We start from the raw sequence: 24,492 nt of genomic DNA, 5'->3' as shown, positions 1-24,492 counted from the left end.
GCAGTTCCTATAATCCTGCTGGCGTTTGCATCTGTGGCTATGCGGAGGGGGGATGGTTTCAGGCCTCCCTTTTTTTTTAAAAAAAAAAAAAGTGATCCTTGAAGTGTGACATAACTCTAAAGCATTTCTGCTGTGCAAAGGAATTTGTAATTTTACTGAGCTAGGGAATACCTTGTAGAAAGGGGTCTTTTGTGTGCCGCCATATAACTGTTCTCAGACTCAGATTTCACTCATCTTAAAAGGTTAAATTTCAAATTTAATTAACTAAAATTTTTGTGGTATTTTTCTGGTCACTTCGGTGACCTTTCAGATTCTTTCCAAAATGCAAAACTAACGCAATCAGTATCTCTGATGATAATAGTAATAACGATCTAAATTCAAAAACCTCAACATGTGCAGTCCAGAACTGAACAAACTTTATTGAATTGGTTTGATGGTTGCCTATTCATGTTTTTTGCTGTCTGGATTGTAAGAGCTCAGTGGGTTTTGTTTTCACAAGCAGCAGGTGTCCTCCCAGACAATGCCAGAGAGATTAGTCAAATGGGGACCGGGCAGTGTTAGGAGCGGTGGGCTCGACCAGGCTGTCCCGTTTTCATCCCCTGCAGTGTCCCCCACTTCTGCAGGGCGAAGGAGACAAACACTGTAACGGGGGCCCTTCAGATATTTGCACGCTCAGGGCATGGCGGTATGATGTTTTAAGCGTTTGATGGCAAGGGTAAAAAGTAACTTGCGGGTAAAGTTAGAAACTGGGGAGGGTGAAGTTAGTGAAAACTAGAGTTCAGAATAAATCAGTATGTTGTAGTTCCAGGAATAGAGGGAAGCCTGAAAACAAATGTGCAAGAACAACAGCTGAAAAATAGCATGGTCATAATAAAAGTTGAATTTTGGGTTCCAAGCATTAGTCATTTAATCATCATGGCAACAGTGGTAGTACTGTTTGGGAAGAAAAGAGTGGAAGGTAAAAAGCTAAATTTTGTTACTCTAAGGTTCCTAAAAACCTTAAAATTGCTTTGGTCGGAAAATAATTTCCTCTCCCTGGGCCCACTCCCAAAAACCAGGGATACAAGACTGCAGTTCTTCTCTCTCTACTTGTGAGATGATGCTTTTCTGTAGTTGACATCTTTTCCCAAGAAACACTTCATTGCAAGTTGGCAGTGGCCATCATGCAGCTGTGTCCTGAAATTGTTGGCCATGAGATTAAAAAGTCAATGAGAAGTCATTTTAGAATTTGTAAGATTTAGATGTAGAAAAGGAGAACAGAGACCATGAATGCCAAAAGGCTGCTAGTTCAGATGGGTAAACCCATGATCTGAGTTTATTTGCTCAGAATGGAAGTATAGTGTACAGCTATAGAAATGTACAGCTCATGGCATGGAAGTGAAAAGGTAACTCCCCAACACGTAGCCACAAAAAAGATAGGGGAGAAAAATATTATTGTAAAATAATAAGAAAAAACAGTGCTATATAAACGAGAAACACCTCGCTCATGATCAGACAAAGGCAGGACTTCTTGGGGCGCCTGGGACTTGTTTTCTGTGTGCTCCCAGGCTCTGGCGCAGGACAGTGTTACTCCCCTTTCCTCCTCACATAGCCGCAGTGAAGCCTCTGTGGGGTGGGGTGAGCTGGCTGACTGATAAACCCTCTGTATCAGCCAGCATCTCAATCTCAAGAGCTGCGTTGGGTTTCTGCCCTGTTAAAAACCTCAAACCTCAGCCAAAAACACTCACTGTCAATTCTAAAATTAGTCTGAGAGGAAGCAGGCATATTAGTTGATCATGTGCTTTCTACCCTTCAGCATCACCCTTTTCCCTGCTAGCCTGCCCTGTCCTGCAGTGCTGAATACTCCAGTCTAATCCTTGGCCATCTCTTTCTGAATTACTGGGGAGCTATTGTAGCTGCATCTAAAATCATCTAACAACATGTAAAGCAAGAGAGGCTTTGCAGAGCTGGATCTCGTATCAGAATAGCATAGCTTTTTCTTACCAGTATCTCATTGCAGCATGTGGCTTTGGGCTGTAAGAAAACCTAAGAGGGTTTGTAGTAGTTGTGTCTCACCTCGCATCTGCTTTGCCACCCTGTTGGCGATCTGCTGAGTGATGCACCCAGAGCAGAAAGCAGAGGGGGTGGTGGATAACGTGTGGAGTACAAAAACTAGACACGCAAGCAGCTAGGACAGAGGGCATGGCTGGTGTAAGACAAATCATCCTCTGCAAAACAGAGACTGTGTCTCTTTGAACAGCCCAACCTGCGCTCAGATGATAAACCTGCTGCTAAGGAGGGTCATGGGCTCACTGTTGAATGCTCCAGGAGTCCTTTCCTTAGATAACCACATTGGGAATTAGTATGAAAGGAAGGTTGGTTTTGGCGTATGTCTGCAATGCAGTTGTAGCGTGAGGGTATTCGCTTATGAGGGGGTTTGGTTTGCTGTGCTGGTAGACCAAAGGGAAAGTCATGCTTTCTGCCTTCCTATGAAAAGGGATGGATTTTTATCATAGAACCATAGAATGGTTTGGGTTGGAAAGGACCTCAAAGATCATCTAGTTCCAACCCCCCTGCTGCCATGGGCAGGGACACCCTTCACTAGATCACGTTGCCCAAAGCCCCATCCAACCTGGCCTTGAACACTTCCAGGGAGGGGGCAGCCACAGCTTCTCTGGGCAACCTGTTCCAGTGCCTCACCACCCTCACAGTAAAGAATTTCTTTCTAACATCTAATCTAAATCGACCCTCTTTCAGTTTAAGGCCATTACCCCTTGTCCTGTCACTACAAGCCCAACTGTCTCAGCCTGTCTTCATAGGAGGGGTGCTCCAGCCCTCTGATCACCTTCCTGGTGACTCCTCTGGACTCGCTCCAACAGCTCCATGTCTTTCTTGTACTGGGGACCCCAGAGCTGGATGCAGTACTCCAGGTGGGGTCTCACAAGAGCAGAGTAGAGGGGCAGGATCACCTCCCTCCACCTGCTGGTCACACTGTTTTTGATGCAGCCCAGGACACGGTTGGCTTTCTGGGCTGCAAGCACACACTGCCGGCTCATGTTGAGCTTCTCATCCACCAACACCCCCGAACCTTCTCCTCAGGGCTGCTCTTAATCCATTCTCTGCCCAGCCTGTAGTTGTGCTTGGGACTGCCCTGACCCATATGCAGGACCTTGCGCTTGGCCTTGTTGAACTTCATGAGGTTTGCATGGGCCCACCTCTCCAGCCTGTCAAGGTCCCTCCGGATGGCATCCCTTCCCTCCAGCGTGTCAACCACACCACACAGCTTGGTGTTGTCAGCAAACTTGCTGAGGGTGCACTTGATCCCACTGTCCATGTCACTGACAAAGATGTTGAACAGTGCTGGTCCCAGTACCGACCCCTGAGGAACGCCACTCGTCACTGGTCTCCACTTAGACATTGAGCCGTTGACTGCAATTCTTTGAGTGTGACCATCAAGGCAATTCCTTATCCAACAAGTCATCCATCTGTCAAATCTATGCCTCTCCAATTTAGAGACAAGGATGTTGTGCGGGACAGCGTCAAATGCTTTGCACAAGTCCAAGTAGATGATGTCGGATGCTCTTCCCTTATCTACCAATGCTGTAACCCCATCATAGAAAGCCATTCGTTGATAATCTGTGTTTTGCCCATATAGGTTTTACAGTCCAAGCGGTGTTCCACCTTTTGCCTTGACATTTATTCTGCAAGCCTCAAATACACATAATTGGGATTTTTTTTCTGTTAATCATGCATTTTCCTGCATGCATTTATATCTGATGGTTGTGATAGACTCCAGTGCTCAGGATGACATAATTCTCTCTTGGAGCTTGGCGCTCCTAGGGAGGCTGCAGGTGTTGGCCTGTCACCCTCCCATCTTACCTCAGCCATGTGAGGGACACTTAACTCTTCATTTATTTTTTGGCTGGTTACTTCCCTGTTGCAGTTCTGTGAACTCCTTCTGACTTGTCTGTATTTGCAGATCTGCATACGTATTCTGGGGGCACTGAGTATTTGTGTTGGACCTCCCTTTCACAGGATAAAAGACCTTGATTTTCTGCTGCAAACCTGATTTTTGCCTTTTTTCCCTTGCCATGTCCCATTGTATTGTGCTTACTATGGACTTTTACATATTACCCATTACTATGATATATATATTTTGTTTTATATATATGTGTGTATATATATACAAAAAATAATGTCACCAGCATGGCCATCATGTGTCTTCTTCAGAGGGGTAGTTTTATTTGTATTTTTATAATGTGTACACTTATTTGTGAAAGCTAAGCTGAAGAACCTCACCTGGTACACTCATATTTAACTTGCCATCTATTGTAACATCTGTTATTTTCAACATTGCTGCTTTCCAGATTTCACTCTCCCACTGCATGGGTTTTTTTGGATTGTTTCCCTTCACTTGTCTTAGCCTGCTTTTTTCCAGAATGAATCTCATTTGATTATTTTCAGGCTGCATTTTTATTCTCTCTAAGTCCCTGTGCATTATTTCCTTGTCCACGTTATTTTTGCAGCTCCTTTGAATACGATATTTCCTGGAGATTTAAGTTAGCATGCTGTCTAGAGTCTCTTCTGGATCATTAAAGAAAATACCAAGTGAAATAGGACCTAATACAGATCTTTGCAATATTGCACCTTCTTCCACTGTTATCCTTTGCTTTTATCATGATTTATTTGCAGCCAGTTTTCAAATTGAGCCACAGCATTCATCTCAAAGTGCAAATCACTATCAAATGTTTACTAAAAATCAAACACATCACATCTGCTCTTTTTCCTTCAACTCCTAGTGCTGTAATGCTAGCCAGAAAAGGGGCCAATTTCTAGCCTGTTCTGCTCTTCTGAATAGAAATCATGGTTTCATTGTCCTCGGGCTTGTAGCCTGGTTTACTTTATAGGAAGCCTCATGAATTAAAACAGCTGGGCGGCCCGTTCTGAAGTTCAGTTTTCTGGAGAAAGAGAGCTGGGGAGGAAGCAAGTGGGGTTTATGCATGTGAGGGGGAGAAAGAGAAGAGGGATGTGTGTGGGGAGAAGGGGAGTCACTTTTATCTGCCCATGTCAGATACATAACTAAGTGATGGCAATTAGATATATTTCTGAAGAACTGGTTGAATCCCTGAATGTTCCTGTGTTTGTAGACTGTGGCTTCCCCTATAGTTAAGTGTTCCGTGCTGTCCTGCTTTGTTCTTCTGCAGTCTGCCATGCCATCGGTACTTGAAGCTACGGCTAAACTGAAGGCACAAGATGGCATCAGCAGCCATCTCCTGGCTGTGCACCTTGTAAAATTTGTCTGCTTCAACTGTTGGATGGGTATCCATCACACAGAAAAACTGTAACACTTTAGGGATGTGGTAAAAGGATCTTTCTCACTCTTAAGTGCAACAGGTAAATGGCCATTTTTGGTAAGAAACAAAAGAATTGAGACAAACGTGAGGAGATGACAGGATCTGTAGGAGAAAAAGTGAGAGCATGCTTAGTCAAGAACTCTTACAATGGTGAATGTGAGTTATAGTCCCTGGAGATCATGCAAAAGGCATCCCATTCATGGCTTTTTGCTTTGACCTGGCCATAATAAAATCTTGAAAGTTTCTGGTGACAGTAATGCCTGCACTGCGCTGGTTAGAGCAATATTTTATACCAGTGATTTAAAAGGATTGTTAGTACCCCTTTTCAGCTGGGGCAAACGGCTGGGAGCAGGCAGAAATAAATTTAATCTATTTTCCTAAAAAGGCTCTGCTTGTATTATTGGGTTGCATATCGTCTCTTCTTGCTCAGGCCTGCATCCCCTCTTCCCTGCTCCCAGCTTTTTCTCCCTGCTCGCAGCCCAGCTGGGACCACCACCCACGATGGGGATGATGGCATCTGGCAGCGGTTCAGCCTGGGTGTTGGTATCTGGAGTGTCGGGTCCATGGAGGAGAGCAGGATGGGGCTAGGTAGAAGCTTAGGCTGTGCTTTGTGCTGGTGAAGTGGGGGTGTGGTTTTGGTTTGGGTTCTTTTTTTTTTGCTAGAAGTGCAGCTTGAGCAATTAACACAAATATTGCTATTGAGGCTCCTGATCTAAGCTTTTAAAATTATTCCTAGTATGTTCAATACTGTTCGTGTGAAACACGAGAGGAATTGAATCTAGCAAGATGCTATGAAGAGATGTTAGAAGCTACGTTTTGTAATAACCTTACAAATTTTCATATATTGTACTGACAGCATATGCCTGCAGCATTGTGACAACTGCAGGCCTAGATAGACGTCAGAAGCGCCTTCATCGTTTTCCCGCTCTGTGCTACATTTTCCACCTGGAAAATCCCTTTCTCTTTGATGGCTGCACTAAAGCAATGGAGCTTTACAGTCCCAGGCTTTATACCCATGGTTATTGGGGTGCACAGGACTGTGGTCTGTCTCTCTGCTTCCTCCTCCTCCCTCCCTCCCCAAGTACAGACCTAAACTGAACAGTCCAGACTTAAAACCAAGCCCAGACCTAATCCGTGCCACCTCACAGTCTATTTGACTTTGTCCTCTTCGCTGAAACAGCACGGTATGTAGATTTTGACCAAATCAGAAAGCATCAAAGGAGCATCTGAGGTACACAAAGCAACCTGGGACTCGTGGGTGTCTGCTGATGTGCAGGTGGACCAAGGAGTGGCTGGAGCCTCCTAGCTCTGCAGGCCCCCAGAGTGAGAGCGGGGCTGGTGGGGGTCCCACACCTCCCTCCTCTGCCCGCTCTGCTCAGCCTAGCCAGTAGGTTGGTTCAGTCTCTGCTGAGTACTGCTGTGACCAAATGATTTGTTTTTGCTTTGCTTTATTATTTACTACGATGATCAAAGGAGCCACTCCTTGTGATCGTAAAGACAAGCCTTAAAATCTTATTTAAGAGCACAAATATTTTGGGCTTTGACAGATGTGCTTTGAAAATAACACAGATGTGCAGTGTCAGATTTCACCGCTGCATGCAGTGTCTTTGTTTCAAACTGTAAATTTGGCTAGTAGTGCTGGGCATGTGCTTTCCCAAAGCCTTGCCCCCTGCAACACAGGAAAAATAAGTTTCTGGATTGTGGGGGTTTTTTTCCCCCTGAATTTACCCGCTTAGAGAGTTTGAAAGGAAAATGATCTTAGCAGAGTGAGCACTCAGCCCTGTAAGGCTGCAAATCTATGGGTTATTTTTAACCTAATTACCTTGAATTAAACAAAAGCTTAAGAATTTTTTGCTTGAGTTGAAGGCAAGGCTAAGTAGACTTTATTTGCAGTGAAACTCCAGTGGAAGACATGCTTCTTCCATTGCACTGTGCAGAATAATGCCCGTGGCATTGCACTACGTTAACAAACAGCGCTTGATTTTCTGAAGCATTGGCTTTTATGAGTTGATGCGAGAGGATATGCAGCTCCCGAGCAGTTCGCTCCTTTCCCATTCTCACCCCTCCTATGGATACAGTGATCACTTTGGACTGGTGACATTTTAGATGGAGCATGGTCTCCTTGCACTTGCCTGGCAGTGGCTAATTAACTGCATGTTAATTGAAACTGAAAGTTTGTCAGATGATTCAATTGAGTTACATGTTAAGTGGATTCAGTGCAGTAAGCATTACTGCTGTGATGAAAATCTCTGTGGAATTGATTTCTGAGCTGATTTGGAGAGATTCAACGGCTTCATCAGCAGCTCTGAGAGATCGGCATCGGGAGAGCGGGCAAAGGTAGCTGTGCTCCCAGGAAAACAAATCCTACTCTTCTCTTTCCCTCTAAACGGCTTTAATTACTGCCCAGTATGTTCCCTTTCCAGGACATGTGTTAGGTAGATAAATTTACTCTGGAGAGCTGAGAAGCAAAGAAGAAAATGGGAAGAATCGAAAGTCTGGTTTGAATTCTGTAATCTAAATGGCTGAAAATGTTGAATTCCTTATCTCTCAGTGGATCGAGCGGTCATAAAATTTTCCTAAAGTTTGACTCAAATGTAAAAGTATGTTAAAAAAAAAGTATCTGCTTTAAACTAACGGATGGAAAATTCAAAATTTACATCCTCTGTAACTCATCTTTTATACTTGGCCACTGCAAAAGTCCCTCTTAAGTGAGCAATTTATTCTGTATGCCGTACCTGCTTATATACTTGATCTCCACATGGAGCCAATTTTTATTGCTGAGTTATAAACCCTTTGGAAGTAGGGACTTGTAATGGAAGTGCTGACAGATCTTTAACTAGGTTAGTCTTATCTGGCTCCATTATCTTTGCTTTTGTTAAAGCATTAAATGGTTGCATATTTGTTTATTTTTCTTGCAGTCCCAAAATTTTAACATGGGTATATTATTGAATTGGTCTTTCTTCAAAATGTCATGAAGATGCAGCATTAGAGAGTTTATCAGACTTCACAGTCATCTTTAAAAGTAAATTGAGCTGTTGTGTCTTATTTCAAGATTTTCTTGCTTATACAGTAAATTTACTCTGTAGCATGTCATTATGATACTAATACCAAAGTTTGCTTTTTCTCCTGCTATCTTATTCTAATCTTGAATTTTGCTCTATTAGGCTCCTTTCTGCATAAAATGACTGTGATGGTTTTTTTGTTTGTCCCATTCAGATGAAAAGCCATACCGCTGCAACTTTTCTGAAGAGAAGACCCCGATGGTAGCGTCTCAGTTGGATGAACTCCCAAAGCTGGGAAGCCGCAACGCCAGAGAAAATGAGGCCAGGGAATCAAAACCAGAAATCCCTGCCCTGGTGTCAGCAATGGAAAGTGTCATCAAGGAGCCCTTTTCGAAATACCAAGATCTAAAAGTTTCTGTAGATATAAAGATGCCAGCATTTCACCACAGCCAAGGGCTTCCTTGCTCCAGTCGCATTGCTAGCTTTGCTTCAGGTGTGGGCCAGACGTCTACAAACATGGTCATGGACTTGAAAACGTCACTTGAAGTGCAGGCTAGTCACACTAGAGAAAATTTGCTAGACTTAAACAGGGAGCATCCTCTGCTAGAAAAAGGTGCTGAAGCTCAAGTGGTAGTTCCACTTGATTTGAGTGAAAAATCAACAAGGGATAATTCATGCAATAAAAATCTGAATACATCCTTGCAGGCTGCTTTAATTGTCTACCCGTGTCCCTTCTGCAGTCACAAGACCTACTATCCTGAAGTTCTGTGGATGCACAAAAGAATTTTGCACAAAATCAGCTGTAACTCCATGGTCCCCCCTTGGGTTCAACAGAACGGATTCAAGAGTATTAAAAACAACCTGGCAAGGACTGGACGTACTGGCCCCCCTCCTGTTCTTGGTGGTAAGGAATGTCAGCCTTTGCCTGTTGCCAGATTTATGCGCACTCAAGTGCCAAGTGCATTGCCAGGCTCCAAAAGCAGCTCTCTTTCTGTCGGGATGACTGCGAAGTCTGGGAGTACGCATCAGTCAAAAGACGGTCATGCCTTTGGCCACTGTGGTCCACGCTTATCAGGTCTGGATGGGTACAGGGAGCCCAAGTTAAACCATTCCCAGGAGCAATACAGCATAGCGGCACAACAAAAAAGTAAATATGAAGCAAATTCCAAACTTTTGCAAATGGGAGCCTATGGCAGAAGCGTAACGCCTACTCAGACAGTCATATCCAGGCCTAGCACACAGGCCACCAACAGTAAGCAAGTGGAAAAGTACATGGTTCCCCAAGGAAGTACTAGTTTTGCCCCTCCAGGTAAGCACTGTGCATCCGACTCCATGAAGGCCAAATTCAGCCCACCACCACAGTATCATCCGCTGTGTAAAAGCGAGCAGTACACTAAACATGAAGAGCCATTGGTGCCTCAGAGGGAGTCTCACATGAAGGCTGGGAATGAGATGAGGACATTGGCAAACTGCACAGCAGTAGCACGAGCGAGTCCTTTGCTGCAGCCCCAGCCTGGTGGCACGGGAGTTTCTCCGGCTTTACACTCCAGCAAACAGGATCTGGGATCAGATGGTCATGAGAAACGTTTGGACGTTTTAAATATCTTTAAAACATACATTCCAAAGGACCTTGCTTCGTTGTACCAAACCTGCAGTGCCAACAGCCCTGTCCTGGATCACACAGGTAAGATTTTCACAAGCCCTTCCATAGCTGAGGACGTGGCTTGCTTGTTCCTGCTTCGTTTGGAGCCACGACACGCTGTTTCACAGTTTCTTCCTTCTCTCCCTTTAATGGTTGGGATTACAAGCTCATTGTTTTTATCATTTCTGGATAGGCTTGAATAGGTTTGTTTACTGATCTCTAACAATGCAGCATCCCCCCTCGTGCACTGTGTGACATTTCTGTTGCAGGTTAAATGTATCTGGTTCCACCTGGAGTATTACAGTTCCTTTGTCCCCTCGCTTCAAGCAGGCTAAAGTTACGCAGATGTGCTGTCACACGAAGAACCCCCTGATATGCTGCTGCTGGCACGCATCATCATCTTTTTGCTTCGGGCAAAATAAACATCCACTGGGGCTTATCTGTGATGTTATTTTGGAGGTTTTGTTCCATTTTGTCTGCAAACAAGTCTTCCAACAACAGAGAGAGATAATCACTTGTCAGTGTCCTTTGTCTTTCTTGCCAAAAGTCTTAAGATCTTCCCTGTCCATATCAAAGACTGCTATGGTATATTTCAAATGATTCTTTTGATCTGTGTGTATGTTTATAATTAAAAAGAGGTAGGGCTGAATATGTGTCTGCTAATTCACATAAGCAGGAAAGGCAGTTGTGCAAATAGCCAGTTTAAAAGTTCAGGGACCAAAAAAAATATCGGAGCTCTCCTTCTGTCTCTTGCCAGTCAACTGCCACGTAAAAAGAAGGAAATAAAAAAAAGAAAAAAGGAGCCTGTGTATTTGCATTTGAAACCATACTCTGCTGATCATGTGCCAGAATTAGCTTGTTTCAGTGGATACTGAAAATCAAACTGATTTATTACTCTTGAGATGGAGGTGTGTGTCTGGGGAGTGGTGGAGGGGGGAAGCCATAGTCACAGCTCTCACCATTTGTAAACCATCACATTTTTTTATATGCTTCTTCTCTTTGTAGAAGTTGTGCAAGAACTGAACTCCACATGGAAAAAGCACGTATTCCAGACTGGTGTTCTAGTGTCCTCACCAGACATAATGCTGTTTTGTCAAAAGCATGTGTGAAATGGAGCTTGTGACCCTATTTTGCAAGTGGGATGAAACCCAGGACATTTGGAAGCTAGTAGTCTAAGGGCAGCTATGGTCTAGTGCCCAGAAGGTGTGTGCGAGTTGACTGCTCTGGCAGCTGTGGGGCAAGGAAGGAGCCGTAGTGTTTGGTCAGGTCTTGGTGGAAGGCCTTTTGGAGAAGACAGGAAGGCAAAATCTATATCTGAAATACTCCATGAGGTGTACCTTTAAGCCACTCCGTTGTCAGTTTTGCTCAATCATTTAAGAAGTAATGCTGCACAGGAGCCGCCTGTTATTTATTACTGTTGAATAGATGGTTTTGCAGGTGCTTAGAGGTTGCATGATTAATGTAACTAACACCAGGCTCCTAGTTTTTGTTAAGGAAGCAGAGGAGGATGTGCTCAGTTTCTAAAACTACTGGGTCAGTGTACCTTTGTCCACCTGACTTTGCTTTTGCCATCCCAGTGCCTAGGAATGTTGTATAAAGTTTCTCTCTGCCTGCTTCCTGCTCTAGGTACCAGTTAATTGTTCCACCATCAACTTGGGTACCTTCACTTGGGGCCCTCCTTGGTATTACTTACTATTACATTGTAGCAGCCTACTCAGAGAAGTCTTACTGATCCAGTGAGCTCCCAGTCGTGTTAAGAGGGATCGAGAGAAACAGTAAAAGCCAGGAACTAGAAGCTGGCTTAGTGAATGCAGGCACCAGAAAAACCATGGGGACTGTTGGGGCAAAGTAAAGTAGGGGCAGGGTTTCCAAGGAGGTCTCTGTTTACTTGCTTTTTAAAAGAGGGATTTTATTGCCAAAAGTGTTTTTTGCTGGGCAGTGATTTCCAGAGACACTTTAACTGGAAGTTATTTAGTGCCCATCTCTGCTTTGAAATCTCTTCTTTCATTCCGAGTGTTTTACAGCAATCAGGTTTTCAGGATTTGAAACCTCTTATTTTATGTAGCTTGTCTTCATTTTATATACAACTTCCACGTTGCTGATGGTTCTCCAAACCTATTGGCATGATGGCTGTTTTTCATAGCACTAAAATAAAAAGCTGCTGCAAGCGAAAGGAATGAGATTCTACCAACTGCGAGTAGAGGAGGGTAAATGAACCTTGTCTGAAATAACGCATGGCTGTAGACCGAGCCCTCTGAGTCAGTATGCATCATATAATTTAGTCTTAATATGGCAGTGTGAACGTGGCAATCATGACATAAAGGACAACCCAAAATCCCACTTAGATATACTATTTGTCTTTTTTTTTTTTCTCCCAATTGAATGTTCCCAATAGACTTTACTTGGGTATTTGGTAGACGACCTCATCTTGGATCACGCTAGAATATTTTAGTGTACAGTAGTGCAGTGTTCAACTTCCTTTAGAGTGGCTGGATTTATTTCTAGGATCCTTTTACATTTGTGTTTATTCCAGTGTGTCCTTGGAAAAGAGAGTTGTACATACTGTTGTGAGACAGCTGCAAACACAAAGCTTGCTGCGGCTAGGCTAGGTTTGTTTCACACTGCTCAGTCTTCCCAAACACTTATAGAGAGAATCTGGTTGTTATATTTAGTAGTTTTTATTTATTTTCTTCATAGTATATACATGAATCATCATATTAGGAAAGGATAGGTTATGGCAGCAGATGCACTCTTTCCCTGGGGCCCCTTTGAGAACAGCTTTGAATGGGACCTCCCATTCAGATAGTCACGTTCATTTACCTGAATTTGCTCACACTTGTAGTCATCCACCCTCTTTTGTTCACGTACAGGATAACCTTGGTGATGACTCATAGGGACATTGCCTTGTGGCAATGATGCCCATCGCTCAAAGCTCTGAACTATCCAAAGCCTTTTGTGGTGCTCCTGTGGAAATGCAACAATGGCAAATATACCTGGAGGCAAACCATTTTTTTCCACCTGCTTTTTAAATAATTACCATAAAGTGAGTGCCAGGGAGGGGTTAGATGAAAGTCCTAACCTGCCTACCTTCAGTGTTTGTACAGTCTACCTTGGCTTACAACAGCATCCTCAACCTTCCCTCATCCACGGGTCAAGTGGGAGCAGTGCGTCCATGAAGGCTGTCGCACCTGGCCCGTAATGGCTGCTGAGACAAACGTATTCACCTTTCACAGAGGGAGACCTGCAGTATAGAGAGATTAAGTGTCTTTCTAGAGGTGGCGGAAAACCACCTGAAGAACCCAGGTCTTCCGGGCTCCATGGGAGCTGCTCTGTCAGTAGCAGAGCCCTGTTCTGCCTGTCCCTGCCTGTCCGGCGGGCAGCACAGCAGTCTGGCAAAGGCCACGTCTGGTCCCTGAACACGCTTCCCTCAGCTTTGCTTTTGAGCTTGCAGCTGTAGTTCTGGCCAGTGAGGGGAAAATGCCAGTAACAGACCAGAAAATCTACTTTAATCTTGACTGCCTTAGAAGGCAAATCCGTTTCATTATGGGACAGTGAAGCTCTCATTGAAATTTATGTGATTTTTTTCTTTATTTTTTTCCTTCTTTTCATTTGTGTGTGCGTGGGTATACGTGATCTGGATTCGCCCCTAAATCATGATCTTATATTTGACTGCCAGGAACTGAACTGTTGGGAGTGAGCGTGTTCAGCTACATTATACAGACTGTGCTGCCATCTGCAGGAGGTGCTATTATGAAAAGAGAAAACAATTTGTGAGTGGGTTGAGGTGGGGTTTTTTTGCAGCCAGACATTTCTTTTCAGTATATGCTGCGGTAAAAACCATCACAGTACACTTGGTGCCGTACTAGTAGAGTAAATGGCAGCCCATCTTCTTTTCCATTCGTTTTCAGGTATTGCATCTGTATTTCGGATGAGCCCTCTGGAATCCTGCAGTTGATTTTTCAGTTGTGGGGGTTTTTTTTGTTACCACTTTTTTGTTCACAATTTTATTCTTTTTAAATGCTGTAACAGGGCAGGGCGGGGGGGAGATGAAAGAAAAGCTGAAACTTCACTTCCACTGACAATCCCCTGAGAATTTCTGTAAAAGCCAAAGTATTCCAGTGGCAAATGGAAACATCAACTCTTTCTTGCCGAGGAGGGTGTTTTACCAAAATAGAAAAGATGATGTTCAAACATATTTTTTATTTAATAATAAAAAGCCCAATAAAAGTCAAATGTGTCTTTTTTGATCAGCAGCAAAAAGACAAAGACCAGCCCTTTAAGTCAGATGCTGTAAACTGACCTTTGGAGAAAAAGGAGAGGTTTGAGCGGTTTTCCACAAATGCTAATGGCCTAGAAAACATGTTTACCCAGGGCTGGGGGAAGGCTGCTGCGCTGCTACCAGCTCAAAATGTCCGGAATGACACTTTCATTCACAGATGTCTTTCGTCTGTGCCTCAGAGGTCCAGGGTCAAAGCAGCACCGGCAGGCAGGTAGGCAGGGGCGAAAGGTTTGATCAGTCTGTGATGGCTCCGCTCGCTCTGCATTTGTCTCTGAGGTATTGCCGCCCGGGGGGGACAGTCGGGCTCTGGTCCTACTCACTTCCTATTATCCATGTGACTTGTCTCTGCCACGCTGGAGTCACTTTGATTTGCCTGATGTACTGCTTGACAAAGCTGGGTGATGGCTGAGAAGTGGATCCAGCTGCTCTGAAAAGCGCACACCTGACATGCCAGTCCTGGTGCGGGCACATCATGGGGAGCATTTTTTAATTCAATGTAATTTATGCATTCTTGCAGTCCTGTGTGTGCCTGGCCTGTCAGCCAGTGCCTAGATGAAGGCTGACAGTTGTCATCCAGGGCCTGAAGGTAGCCTCACATAATGACACATTAGACATACTAATGATGTTTTCTTCTGGCATAATGTTTTCTTCTCAACTTTCCTCTCTCCTCTCCCCCCCCCACCCCCTCCTCCCTCCCTCCCTCCTGACTACAGGGATGCTCAGGACGCAAACACGCCAAGGAGACTGTGTCTGCAGAGAATGTGGAAAATGCTTTACCCAGCCCAGTCACCTCAGGACTCATCAGAGGTCCCACGCAGGTACCTTTTCACACTTGCTTTCTCCCTTTCCCGCTTGCCTGCTTTCGCATCCAGCTAACAAAACGCCGAGAATTACGTTTCACATACCGTGTTAACCTAAGTAATTCCAGTACCTAAATCTAATAGACAGGTTTTTTATTTTTACGACTATTGCTCTTGTTCTCCGGATATTGCTTACCTGATCCCCGCCCGAACTCCATAAAATTGCAATGCATTTAAGATAAGTCTGTTTGCAAATGTTTTATTTTAATTAGAGAGTAGGGTACTCAGAAATGAATATGCTAATGAATTCTGTTGCCACCAGCACAAATTGAAATCAAAGTACCCCTTTCAGCAGAACATAAGGCTTTGTTTTGCCTCATCGTTGCTGTTGACAGGAACGTTTTTGCGGGAGACAAGATTTTAGCGCAGACCGGTCAGCCCTAAAATGGGGAATCCCTGCCAGCCATTATTAACATGGCACGGTCTGTGGTTGAGGCTGTAGGAGACTAAAGCCACCGGTGTCGAGAAACCTCCTGAGCATTGCATGAGACAGTGAGACTAGCGGGTTCCTCCTGAAAAGTGTGAATGATGCGTACATAAGCCAGTCTGATGCAAAATGACAGAGGCCAAATGGTAAGTAATGCAAGAAGAGGGTCCCTTTACACATATACTGATAATTAATGTTGTCAGTGATTGCTTTCTTCAGCGCTGAAGTCTGAATTAAAAAGGGCAGTGGCCCTAGGCTGCCATTAGCACACTCTCTTACAGTAAGTGTTACGGTAAATTGGTATTTTCCGGCCACAGGCTAGTAGCTGGTGTCTTTTTTTGAACGTGGTTAATCTGTAATGGTCTCAAATAATGTACACACACTAACGAAGCTTGAATGTTCATCTGTTAACAAGCCCCCTTGTTCCCACAGTGGTATTTGAGTCTAATGGACTCCGAGGTACTGAAGTTCACACCACCTCCGCAGATGCCCCAAAACAAGTATGTTTTACAATTAATTGGATGTTTGGTTTTTAATGTGGTAGCTGGGAAGAAGTTGCACAGTGATACTCATCACTAAAGCGCTATTTTATAACATGTATAAATAATAATAGTGTTGCTTGATTTTTAGCTCTTAAATTTTTTAAGTGTTTTATCAAAGTCTGTTGTATAGAGTCAGTTAATTGTAGAGCAGGTAGTTAGTGTTTAAATAAACATGTTACTGGCTTACTGGGGAGTGGGTGGGATAGGTAACTCTGTAATGTGCAGTGATACGTAATAGTGAGATAGTACATAAAGAATTCCTGGAAATAATTTGCTTTTACAACTAACACATTTTCTGCTGCAACAATGCAATTAACGCGTAGTCTGTATTTTTCTGAAGACTATTCGTACCCTGATACCCAGTGCCTGGCCTTTGAAAGGCTCTCGTCTTCCACTTTCTGTGGACTCTGTGTGGTGGTGTGCTTTCCCATTTCTAGTATACAGTGTTTCCTGTCTTAACAAACACTTCTCAGTGCTCTGAATTATACATGACAAAGCTGTTACATAGAAAACCATTAAACTGGATTTGTTTCGTGTATCTTACATCTTTGGTGACCAGTGTCATAAACTGGATCTTTCCACTCCATCTTTCAGCTTGACAGGTGGGTTTCAGGGCACACCTCCTCATGGGCAGTTTTCTTTCATTGTGGAACTGCCTCCAGCATCGCTCACTTTTCATCCATGTTTTTAGTTTAATTTTGTCTACAGCACTTTTCTTGTCCTCCTGTCTCTTACTAAATGATCACAGATGTTTTCATCCTTGCTTTGAGAATGCATCTCCATGCTAGTCCTGCCTTCGTGAAGTTCAGGAGTTTGTTTCTACTTGCTCAGTAAACGTCCTCACTGGGCACCACCACATCACATAGTTCATAAGCTGCACCCTTCATGGAGACTCTTAGCACCTTCTCTGTTGCACTTGCGTCTTTCTGGCCCAAAGGCTACGTGGGGAACCCAGCCGCTGCCACGGGTGTATCTTGAGTTGCCATCAGGCCGTAGGAGTGGCCAACAGCTCTCCTCAGTTTTCGAGATGACATAGCACTTCAGTCGTTAGTGCTGTGGGCAGCGTTTGCTTTGCTTTTGTGGGACAGTAGCAGCAAAGTTATGCTATAGTTGGAGAACTGGATGAATGTGCTCTCCTTATGATGCTTACCTAATACAATTGTGCAAGGACATCTCTCCAGTAGAAGTATGTGACAGAGTGAAACACTGCAGCTCTGCAAACTAACTCAACTAGTCTTTAGTTCTCACTGGTTTACTAATCTAGATTTAATAAACCTAAGCATCTTTAAAATGCTCTTTAATCATTCCATGCTCATGATTTTCTCTCATGTGTAGTTGAGATGGGATTCTGAAGGCATCTGGGCTTTTTTCCTCTAAAAAGACAATGTAAGATCAAAGTTGGAAATACATTTCAAAAAAATTCTGAAATCTATCCAAAAAGAGATGTGGCAGCTCAGTCCACATCTGGTCTCTTTCTGTAATTCGGGTTATATTACTGCACAATAAATTTACTCATAATCTTGTCTTTGTAAACTACTGCCATGCCAGAATTTATTGACTAACTTCTCCCACGGCAAATGTAGTTTGCTCCTGCAGTCTCGGTCCGTGTCAATCTGTCTTCAAAGTGTTTGATCAAATTACAGCATCTCTCCATACAGCAGAATACTGGGTAGGGGTTAGCTTCATGAATCACTTTTTCTCTTGCCAGTCAGTGTTTTTTCCACAGAAGCTGCAGTATGATCACTTCTCCGGGAGATAGTTCCCTTTCTTTTGTCTTGTTTCCTCCTCAGTATCAGCCTTTGTCTCAGTTTGTCAGCGTCTGCGTCGGTTAGGATTATTCAGTTGTCTGCCGTTTTGCTTGTTCGCATGGCGAGCAGGCTTTGCGCTCCCCCAGAAGACTCCACCTGCACAGTCCCTGGGCGTTAGGGAGGGAATACGCTCATTTCTACCTGCAGCTGTAGAGGCTTTTAGAAGCACAGAAATGAGCTTGCACCGAGAACGATGCCTGCAGCGTTCTGGTAACATTATGATTTCCCACTTTAAACATTGTCACTCTGTGTCTTCATTTCATTTCTTAATTGGGGACAGATCTATTCATGAGAGTTTACTGTGTAAAGTCAGTTCAAGTTACAGAAGTGCCATGCACATGCTCTGAGCAAGAAACAATAGTTAGCACATACGGTAGCTTGAGAATGAAAGGGTTTGTTTTTTTTTTTTATGTTAAGTGGAAATTATTCACTTTACGTAATGTTTCCTCCTTATAGGTAAAATATCTTCCCCTGAGTAGTCTGCTAAAGAGTAAAAATATTAACATTAGTATTTCACAGTTCCCACATTCTCTTTAGTAGTCAACCAGAAGATCATCTCTAAAGGTTTCCTTTATGAAAGCATGTTAGGTAGGGCTTTTAAAGTCCCCCAGTGTAGTAGCATACAACAGTGCTATATTATAGAGCAGTTTTCTCACAGAATAATTTTAATTCTGCATGTTAAAAATAGGGTCTACAGCCAGGCTTTTTCAAAAATGAGCCAGCTAAATCTATATTTAGGTGTCTAAATAAGAAACCTACTTCAGGGTAATGAACCACCAACCAGACATGCAGGTGTTCAGCATCACCGAACAATAGGCCACCTATAGAGGTGTGTAAAGAAGACCATACACACCCAGTTTTGATAATATTAGGGCTATGTTTCATGCTTTGTCATGAGCACCAATGAAATATAAAACAAAATGTAGGAAATAAGATATTAATCTCCTTCATAATGCTTTTTTCTGTGGTTTTGTACTTCTACCTGAATGCTTAAAAAAAAAAAAGACGTTTTTACATCAAGTGAATTTCCATCAACTCTGGAATATTTGCTACTGTTCTTTGTCTAAAGGACAAAAAATGCTCATTATGTACCCCAAGTCAATACAATCTGTGCAAAGTTGTGTAGATTCTCTTGAAATGCTGCCATATTAAACATACTGAATATTCTGAATATTTTTATAAATGCTAAGTATCCCAATATATCCATAATTAAGTTTGCTTATCCACAATGAATATGTATCTTAATTTGGAATACACTAAGCAGCATCCAAAGACCTGATTTAGTAGGCAAGAATTCGGGGAACACACTCCAATTGCTTATACATGGCAAGACAAAAGCTGGCTCCTCTTCGGAAGAGTCCCTGTGACCACGTGAATCTTGAAGCCGCTGCAGCTCTCAAAGCAGAGCTCTCCTAAAGCAGGGGGTCATTTCAGAGACACTGCCTGATGCTGCAACATCCTAGCCAGAAGCCCAAATCCCAAGTGCGTTCAGTGGCACAGGAGTCAGTCTCTAGCCTGCTTTTGCAAAATGACAGCAGTGGTAGCAATTTCTAATACACATATGCCTTGCATTTAACTTCTGCTGCTGCATTTTAAAAAACATATAAAAACTTTGCCCGCTTTAGGAATACAGTTTATCCTCTATCAGTGCTGTGTCAAACAGTATGCTCTAAAAATTTTGAAGGACAAGTAATTGGGTGTTCAAAAAGCGTGATTTACTGGTTAGCAACGAGGAAGAGTTCTGTCTAATTGAGAGTACATATATGTGAAGCGTATTTGCAGTGTTGGAGCCAGAGGCAGCAAGTTCTCTGCCTTTTGTGTGAGTGAAACAAACAAAACCTCCAAAACTCCAACCTTTGCCCTCTCCAGAAAAACACCCTTTTACTCACAGAAAATCAATTAAAAGCTACAGCTCAGGAAAAAAAATGAACTGTTGGTATCATGCATATCCCTGGCTGAAGCTCTCCCCATGCCAGAAGGCAGTGACAATCCTTTCCTTTGAAAGAGCTGTGGCCACCACAGTTCTGGGGCCTCCTTCCCTGAAAAGAGGGGTGCATAGTAGGTCCTGTGTGATGGGGTAAACCACCTTCATTAAGTAGTCCATAAGCCTTAATTTTCTCCACTGTGAATATTTAAAAATACTTCTTGCAGTGTTCAATACTTGAGATAGCATAAATGTGCATAGTCAGAATTTGGAGGATAGATTGGAAAGAACCATCAAGAAAACACTCCATATATATATATATATATAAATGCGAATATATATATATATATAGTGTACATATGTATATTGTAAAGGAGCTTGGGGAAAGGCTGGGAGCATCTGTTCCCTCTAATGTTTTTACAGTCCAGCAACACTAGAGCCCTGCTTGTCCTAAAGCAACTTTGGAGAGAAGGGGAGGAGAAAAAAACCAACAGACAGATTAAAAAGTTATTTAAACCATTGGTTTCTGAGTTTGGTTGGTTTGGGGTTTTTTGCATTTGAAATTTTAGCACTGTCTGTTAGAAGTCCTGTTTATGACATTTGTTCATATGAAATGTCTTGCCCCAGTTCCTTACAGAGTTCCTTCTAAAGATCATGATTAATAGTTCAGTCCTCATTATTGCAAATGTTATTTTTAAATAGTTATTCTGAGAACAAGAATTCCATTAATCAAAATAATAGATAATGAACAAATAAATGGCAACCTAATTTGTCTCGTTCATACATATGGAGATTATAATGCAAACAATCAAGGAATCATGGAGGCTGCTGTACCGGCATCTGAGTAATATGCATGTACTGTATGTCCGTTAATTTTGAGTGTTATAGACAGGATTAGCAGCTGCAGTTCTTGCCCCAACGCTTTCTCCTTGCCAGCAAACTGGAGTGGTGTCTGTGCTCCAAACTGATCATTGCAGTTTATTTCAATGTCACACGATAATTTATCTCCAATGTATTAACATGCACGCAAACTGTTTTTTTCCTGTTAACTGGTGAAAAGCCCTGGAAGTTGGTATGAAAGCAGCTTTTGGCATGGAAGCTATAGGTTTCACTTAAATCTGCTGGTTTCCCCCTTTAAAATGCTGAAAGTGAAGAAAGCCTACTTTTTAAAATGGTAAACGTTTCCCTTCAAGAAGAATTCAATCCAGCTATGTATCAGCCAGTTCAAAATCTGCCTGCCCCCTCGAGCTGGTGCAAGTACAAGAGGGTGAGCCACTGGGTGGGTTTTGGCACACCTGAAACTCAGGTGCGGTGTCCCGGTGAAAGTGGGAGCAGAGCCGTGTTATCAGAGGGGTCCAGCCACCCACCACCCTGGCCCCTCTGCGCCTCCCTGCCAGGCAGGAGGAGGATGGATCTGCCTTTTCACGGGTCCCCGGTGCCACGTGATCCATGGGTTATCCATCCCCAAAAAGCTCCCCTAATTACACCCCTTTTTTTGGTTCTTACCCAGGGAAACTGGGGCAAGGTGCCTGCCATCCCCTCCCCTCTCTCCCTCCCTCCTCCCCTGGCTTGGCGAAACCCCGCTGCGCTCCCCCGTGTACGTAGAGCCAGTTCGATACAAGATGTTTTAATGATGAATGCCTCCTCCTGGAATTGTGGCTCTGTCTCTCAGGCATGATGCAGCCGCGCAAAAATGTAAAGCATCTTTCTTGGTTTACTGCAGGAAATTCAGCATCCAACTAAGGAAGTTTTATCACATCTCTCATTCAGTTACTGTTTCCTACATTTCAAATATACTGCCGTCTGTACAGCAGCTTTTTTTTTCTTTAATTTTGTTGCAAATCTTTCCGACTTAAACCAAACTTTGACTGGTAAATGTCATGAATCTCGGGCCAGGTTTAATTAGGAATTTTCTAAATCTATTAACAAAAGAGATGCACTTAATACATTATGTCAACCAGAGCTGGGCTTTCTTTAGCTATTTCGAGGGCTGCCATAGGCACAGCTTGAAACTTGCTTGGAATTTACATGGGTGCCGTATTTTATGTTGCATTAATTTAAAATGGTCTGTTTCACTTCATCAAGACTTTAGCTTAAGGATAATGCATTTATGTAAGATTAATCTTGCCATGTTGTTTTAGGATCAGGATTGTAAACTGCATTGTTCCGACAGTGATGTTCTAAATGTCATTTTAAAGCTTTTCTTGGGAGCTGCAGGCTCCCACTTATTCATGATGTTATCTTTAATTTCACTTGATTTTAGAATATCCCTGCTATTTTTTTCAACATGGTAATTATTCATGAAAATTGGCTAAAAAAATAAAAGGAAGATGACAAGGGGAAAAAAAAAAGCTGCCTTAGCATTTGACAGACCTGCCAAGAATTCAGTTTTTCTTCTTTTAGCTGCCTCTGTGACCTGAAACTTCAGCCTTTTTAAAATGCTGATCTAGTTATGAACCCCTTTTGGCTAGCTCAAAATTCTGCTTTTTGGAGCCCTCTTCTTCCCCTCCTTGTCCTCAGCCTTCTCTGAACTGCTCCATCAGCTGCTGTTACTTGCTTTTCTAGTCCGTCAGGGACTTTAGATGGGCCTGACACACTTTGTCTTGCTGGAGATGATTAAAAAAACCCACCCAAACAACCAACCCAAAAAACTTGTGGTGGGCCAAAACGAATGTACATGATGCTAATGAAGAGTAACGAACGCCAGCAGGGCTTGCTGGAGGGTTGCGCGTGGGAGCAGAGGCGAGAATGAGCTTTTCCCTGTGTCGTCCTTCTTGCAGGGGAGAGACCACGGCGGTGCGGAGGTGGCCCACATGCTGCCTCTCCGGAAGGGAACCTAGAGCCCCGGCGGAGGAGCCCCCCATGCCAGCGGCCCCCACCCCGAGGGGCAGCGTCGGCAGCCCCCACTCCGCTGCAGAGCAGCCTCCCTGCCAGCCACCGCCTCGCCCGGAGCCGCTGCGCGAGACTGAAACCAGCACTCTGTGAGGAGGGGGGGTGCCTCTGCGCTGTTAATCATTTTAAAATAAATGAAGATGCTACACAAGATATATATAAATTGACGTACTAATCAGTCCCATGGTTCCTTATTTCCTTTATAATAAACAGTGGAGTTGGCAAGCACTGTGGCAGCACAAGGCATCTATATTAATCAAGAGAAGTTTGAGACACTGGAAAAATTAAACTTTATGTGATTTGGACAGCATGAAGAAGTTAAGCACTGTAACAAAAACCTCCCTGATGCTCACAATGACTATTTGATACATTTGAAAAACAGCAGTGGATTCGAGGGCTGGAGAAGTATTAATTAATGAAACTGCCACTGCTTGTCATGCTGAAAAGCAAATTAAAAAAAAAAAAAAAAAAGAGTGAGGAAGAAGGAGGGGTGCGGGGAAAAGGTGGCATTCGGTGCTGAGAAAGCAATGCTTGATGAAGGATTAAAGGGACTAAGGAGAAAGACCGTCATTCTGCAATGGTTTGTTTCATTACAGTTTGGGGACCACTTGCATTTCTAGTGCTCTAGCTCTTGACTGCGCACCATTAATAGTATGTGAATATGGAAATTGAAACACTTCCAGAGAAAAGCTTCTATTCTGCTTTGGAAAAGAAAAGGTAGTCGAACACTAAGAAAAAAAAAAAAAACGGGCTTCTGTGTTTTACTCTCAGGACCTTTTTTTGTAACAGGGCTACTTTCTTCGACCTGATCACAAAGGAAGTCTTCACGTTTAAAAAAAAAAAAAAAGAAAATAATAAAATAAAATGCTCAGCTGTCTGATGCCGCTGATCTGTATGTTTAGAAGAGAAAAGGTGTCAGTGAACAAGTTCAGGCAGCCCTGGGCCAGTGAGGTACTCTCTGCTCCTGCGCTGGGTTCAGCGGGCCAGCTACCGCTCTTCCTTGGGCCCGGTGACGTTTTGGAAAGACGAGGAACTTCTTTTGTGGTGGCAGGTTCATGTTCATATAAATGTGTCATGTTTGTACTTGGTGATCACTGGTGGTGTTAGGAAAAAAAAAGAAAAAAAAAAAGCTTTATATACCTCTTCTACAGTAACTCTTTAACTGCAAGTTTTCAAGGTGGGGTTGTGGCACATAACAGGTTGTTAAACCATGCAGTGTAAGCAATTAAAAATGTATTCCACAGATATAAATATTTTCTTTTCTTATTGCTGTGACACTATGTGTGATGGTAATATTTCTGAGAGTTTCAGATTTTGCACATATAATTTTATGCATTATCAAAAGTTACTGCTGCCTTGAAAGAAAACGTTCTGTGAAAATTTTTGCAAAAGCTTTACTAGTTTTTTTTTTAAAGTGTAACATTTTGTAAAGGCAGGAAATGGATTAAAAAAAAAAATCCCTAGCATGCTAAATATATTTTTCAAAAAAGCAATAATTTTACATGTACAGAAATGATGCTAACCTTTAATACAGGTGAGAGCAACAGTTTACTTAATACAATAATGGAATAGTGCTGTTTTTGTAGAAATGGGCTTCTGACACAAAGATTTGTTTAAAAAAAAGAAAAAGCAGAAAAAACCTTAAAGCGTGATCTTTCTGTTCTAACAGTTGTGGTGGGCGGGGGGTTTTGCTTTTTTTAAAAAATCTAGTCAGTAATTGGTTCTGGATACTACTTGTTACTTGTTTTAAATTACTTGACAGTTTTTGTTACTTTGCAACAGT

At 42.9% G+C, this 24,492-nt stretch overlaps 1 protein-coding gene across 2 annotated transcripts in view; it reads left to right on the top strand.

The window, feature by feature from the left end:
* Positions 1–23,233, top strand: part of ZNF516 (zinc finger protein 516) — a 103,177-nt gene extending 79,944 nt beyond the window's left edge. For both annotated transcript variants that reach the window (XM_075744559.1, XM_075744558.1), the window contains 4 exons: positions 8,550–10,019; positions 14,970–15,074; positions 15,976–16,043; positions 22,598–23,233. In XM_075744559.1, the coding sequence (XP_075600674.1) occupies positions 8,550–10,019; positions 14,970–15,074; positions 15,976–16,043; positions 22,598–22,657 (1,703 nt within the window). In that variant the 3' untranslated portion in view covers positions 22,658–23,233. The remainder of the gene's footprint in view (positions 1–8,549; positions 10,020–14,969; positions 15,075–15,975; positions 16,044–22,597) is intronic.
* Positions 23,234–24,492: the final 1,259 nt, after the last annotated feature.

The sequence above is a fragment of the Balearica regulorum genome, chromosome 2 (assembly GCF_011004875.1).
Source record: "Balearica regulorum gibbericeps isolate bBalReg1 chromosome 2, bBalReg1.pri, whole genome shotgun sequence".
Classification (NCBI taxonomy): Eukaryota; Metazoa; Chordata; class Aves; order Gruiformes; family Gruidae; genus Balearica; species Balearica regulorum.
This window is presented reverse-complemented; position numbering and strand designations above follow the sequence as displayed.